The 5,000-nt window shown below is 42.6% G+C and overlaps 1 protein-coding gene across 1 annotated transcript in view; it reads right to left on the bottom strand.

Moving 5' to 3' along the window:
• The window catches only part of cbln18 (cerebellin 18), a 3,404-nt gene extending 1,821 nt beyond the window's left edge, over nt 1–1,583 (bottom strand). The window contains exons 1-4 of the mRNA XM_060075669.1: nt 1,437–1,583; nt 994–1,099; nt 522–701; nt 77–208 (exon numbers count right to left, since the gene is read on the bottom strand). Of these exons, the coding sequence (XP_059931652.1) occupies nt 77–208; nt 522–701; nt 994–1,093 (412 nt within the window). The 5' untranslated portion in view covers nt 1,094–1,099; nt 1,437–1,583. The remainder of the gene's footprint in view (nt 1–76; nt 209–521; nt 702–993; nt 1,100–1,436) is intronic.
• Between the last annotated feature and the right edge of the window lie 3,417 nt (nt 1,584–5,000).

Genomic DNA, 5,000 nt, shown 5'->3' with positions numbered 1-5,000 from the left:
TGTGTGTGTGTGTGTGTGTGTGTGTGTGTGTGTGTGTGTGTGTGTGTGCGCGCGTGTGTACAGCTTTGTGTCTTACCCAGAGCAGGGTTATATCCGTTTCCATCGTTAGTAGCAATTAAGGTGTAGGGAATGGGAACATTTGTGGTGAAAGGACCAAAAGAATCGGATCTTGCAGCCATGCTGGCTGAAAAGGCGATGTGGGTGTTTTCTAAGAGAGAATCGTGGAAATAAAGAGAGAAAAAGTCATGATATATAAATATCTGTCCAATGCATCAACGTACAATGCGCGCACGCTATTTGACATCTTGACCACATCAACGTGCCAAATTGGAAAATTCTGGCCATTTAGATTGACCATTTAATGCTAATTTTAAATATGTGAAACAGGGACATGAAAATTGCAGTGCAGTCTTCTCAGCAGCAACAGTTTACAATTTAGTGGGTGATGGATTGATTGGACTTAGTCCGTTTTAATTGAATTGCCATGAATATTGCAATAACCCCCCCCCTGCAGGTTTTACTTGTGAGGGCCTCTGTTTGCATTTCAACGTCGTGGAGCTCCATCCTCAATGCCACCAGCCTGGTGTAGATGCTGTCTTCCAGGGCCGTGAACTGCTTGGCCCCACAACAGCAGTCCTTCTGCCTGAATGCACAATCGCACCCCCAGTTCACACCACAGCTCAGGGTCCCCGGGAGGTTGACTGTGAACAGAGGGTTGGTGATGGGGTGAGGTTGAGGATGACCACTTAAGAAAAACAAAATGATCCCCTGAAATGGTTTGAAAGTAAAAAATGAGTGCTTTCAGGCAGTGATTTGTATAGATGGCCAGTGATGGGATCTCATTATGTGGTCCAGTGAAAACAATTTACATTGACAGACCATTTGTTTCCTGCTGTCCAATATCAATTTTGGATGACAAATGTTGACATTGAATGAGATTTTGTTGTTGTTGTTGTTGTAGTTGTTGATGAAAGTGATAAATTGTTTCCTTACTTGCTGTTTGTGCCAATATGTCGATACTGCTGCCCATGCCATGGACAGTGGTGCAGAGGCACAGCAACCCCCACACGCTCATAAGCGACAATGCAACCATCTTCAACTGAAATCATGCAGCGGGGGATTAATTCTGATTTTCAGGGTTATATCTTTTCAAATATCTGAGTTCTTTAACTGAGAGACACTTGCTTAGAAAGTATCTTCACGACCATTCTAACATACTTGACCTTGCATGCATGGTTTTAATGACAGAAATATTAAAGTATATCTACGGAGGAGGATTAGGGCCATGTGATTTTCTTTTTTGAGTTCTGAGAATAAAGTCAGAATTCTGACTTTGAAATTTTAAATGTTAAATGTGGCCCCAATCCTCTTCGGTACATGTCTGTCTAAAGGAAAGGAACAATTATTTATTTAAGAACGGTAATTCATCGACTTACTGTTCAGGTTTGGCTCGGTGTCCTCGATATAAAGGGATGCTAACACCTGTGAGAGTGTGAGAGGTCTGCTGTTAGCAAGAGTCCGGCAGGTATGAAGTATGCAGGGCTTGCTTTGACCACTTATTGATGTATGTCACATGACCTGATGGAAGGGAACGACTGTATCTACCAACACACATTCACTAACTAACAAACACACACACACACACACACACACACACACACACACACACACACACACACACACACACACACACACACACACACACACCCTCACACACACACACACACACACACACACACACACACACACACACACACACACACACACACACACACACACACACACACACACACACACACACACACACACACACACACACACACACACACACACACAGATACACACACAACCACACTATTGTGAAAACACAGGTCTTCAGTGCCAGGGAAACACTGATACCAAAGCCCCTTTCACAATGGGGAGGCAACACCCTGTGAACATATAACGTTACGTTTAATGTGACAAAACAAGAACACCTGTTGAAAAGCCTTTTTCCCTCATCAGCAGATTTTAGTGGGTCGCTGGGTATCTGATTGCCATCATTTCAGTGGAGCACAATGCCCTCATGGCGTTGGACATGGGGCGAAAGCAGCTGATGAACCGGTGGCTAACTGCTATCAGTTCATCAGAGAAGGCCCGCATTGGTATACTGGTACACAACATCACCTGGTTCCCAAGCTACAGTGGAACAACCAAGACGGGTGATTAAGGACAAGGCAGGAGGCAGGGTAGGGGCGGCAAGGGGAGGATGGGTCGCTGCTGACGGGGGGCATCGCTTGGAGCTTTTGTTTGATGCCACTTGTTGTTACGTGTGAACTAGACATTTGACTGTGAGCCTTAGCTCGTCCCACACAATGCCAATCCTGTGTGTGTTTGTTTGCAGCATTAAAAGCTGTAAATGGGTTGCTGGTTGGGGAATTAAATGGCTTACAATTATAAACTAATCATAAACAAAACATTAATACAATTGTAGATGGTTAATACTTTGTCAGCCTACCAGCCTATCCAGTGGTCATAGGCTAATTTGAGTTGGACTCAAGGACAAATTTGAATATGAAACTCAAAAGAACACTTAAAAGTTCAAACATCTCTGCTTCAAAAATAGCTATAGCCTTCAGGAGGGGGTGTTCAATGGAGTCTGCATGATCAGGACCACCAGTCGACCCTTAGGACCCTCGAACAATGATTAAAACCCACTCACAGCAGGGTAACTGAGGGTCCACGTGTCACTAAATAGAGTAAAGTCTGCGTGTACCAATGTTGAACCGAGGAGCCTTTTGTGTGATGTTACTCGGATCATCCAAAAAAAAAAAATAAACGAAAAAAATTAAATTAAATGAAAAGATTGGGAGATGGTGTGCCAGTGCACCCAGGATCCTATGACCATCAAGAACTGAAAAAGTCACTCTGATCGTGTGCCCCCTGCCCAGTTGGTGTGTGCCTAGATCAGGGATTCCCAACCCCCGGTCCAGGAAAGGCAAGAAAAAAAATCATATTTTATAACTTATGCTATATGAGTCATGTTAATTCCTCCCTCCCAACACATAGAATCTATAGAGTGGTTTTTTTTACACATTTTGTGTATTATTGGTTTATTCAATTCATACAATTAGCCTTTGTTGCACCCTAGTTCATAATATGCGACTAACCCACTGTAAATTAAGCACTGTAGATGCACTGTGTCTCATGTGTTGAAGTCTCAGGTGACTTAACTTGTGGTTCTCTTATAAATTGTATTATTTTATATATTGCATTGTTGAGGGGAGCCTGAGACTCCAGCAGTTAATTGCTGTTGCTTTAATTGTTGTAAATATGACAAATAAATCATCTTCAAAAACAGCTGCATCCTTTGATTAAAAATTATGCATTTTAAAATTAAGGCATTTAAATTGACGACCGGTAGTCATATATGAATATGCCATATATGAATAGACCGGTCCTTGGGAAAAAAAAGTTGAAACCCCTGGCCTAGACAACCGCATCGAGTGTTTATACCAGGGGCTGGCCGGCCACCACCTGAATGGTAGCGTTAGAAGGAGATTCCTTATTTGTCATTGGGATTTCTGCATTTATCCCATCACTAGTAGCAGTTGGCAGCCACAGTGCAGCGCACAGGGACCAACTCCAGGTGTACCTCCTAGGTCAAGGGCACCGGCGGAAGAATAACCTCACATTGATGTCTTCTGGTGTGGGAGGAAACCAGAGCACCTGCAGGGAACCCGCTTCAACATGGGGAGGTCACCACCAGTGTGCTGTCTGGGAGCCAGTCTGGTCGTCGTTATGGTAGTTAAACATGAAGTTGGAATAGTATTCCTAGACTGTCTATAGCTATACTGGTAGTTTGAAGTTAAACATTACGTTTTTATAGTATACCTATACTGGCTTTAGCTATACTGGTAGTTGTACTGGTAGTCAAACTGGTTGTCGTTAGGTGAGTGCTGCATGCATTAAAAATGTATTTTATTGTTCGACTACAAATAGGACCAAATTTCAATACTTATTCATGTTCCCACCGGTGAAATTTTCCTTTAAGTTGACGCTGGAGCGTGAGGATGTTCAGCAGCGTTGCCAGGTTGGGTGATTTCTCCCGCCGGATTGGATTACTTTTGGAGGACGTTCAGGCAGTGTTGCCAGATTGGGCCATTTTCTCGCTCTATTGGGCTACTTTTAATCACACACACACACACACACACACACACACACACACACACACACACACACACACACACACACACACACACACACACACACACACACACACACACACACACACCTTTCAGATTCTTCAGTTCAATTCATTTTACATTTCTGCATTTTAGCAATGCTTTGCACTTTTCATTCAGCTGTCACTTTATTTGTTTGCAAAACAGTCCCGCTGGGCGTAGGTCTACGTCTATTTACTAGTGGGAGGCACTATTGTAAAACCGATTTGGTTTCTTGAAAATGACAGAATAAAATAACTAAGTGAAAGAGACACGACAGCGGTAAATAAACTTTATTTTACTTAGAAAAATTCTTGTAACTATGCCTTGATGTGATGTTTTTAATTAAAAACATCAATGGGACCACTTCTATTGCTCTTGGTGCTGAAGGCCCTTCTGCGATACCCTAAACCAACCATGGACCAAGCTGGTTTGAAAATATACAACGGAGAAAGCTGGGAGCATTTTGAAATTGAAATTTGTCTCATACAGAAACAGGCACAGTCAAGTCGTAACAGACAAAACTTCTCAAAACTTTAGACAGAGACTTTTAACATCATATAAGGATCATTTGATTAACTCAATATAAAGATAACTATGTGTTATTTCCCATTGGGAAGTGGTTTCCATCTCCTTTGCTGTCATATGAGCTGCCTTAAGTGTTGCCCGTCTTCAACCTAACCTTCCAATCCCAACCCGGTATCATGCGATTTCGTGCTCATGCGCACAAACGTTATTAATCTATTGAATCGTGTCCCAGATTACGATTGTCCGACTTTTTTAGTGCTACACAGAACG

Source organism: Gadus macrocephalus, chromosome 16 (genome assembly GCF_031168955.1).
Source record: "Gadus macrocephalus chromosome 16, ASM3116895v1".
NCBI classification, from domain to species: domain Eukaryota; kingdom Metazoa; phylum Chordata; class Actinopteri; order Gadiformes; family Gadidae; genus Gadus; species Gadus macrocephalus.
The sequence above is the reverse complement of the archived record's forward strand: the minus strand, read 5'-3'. Positions and strand labels throughout refer to the sequence as shown.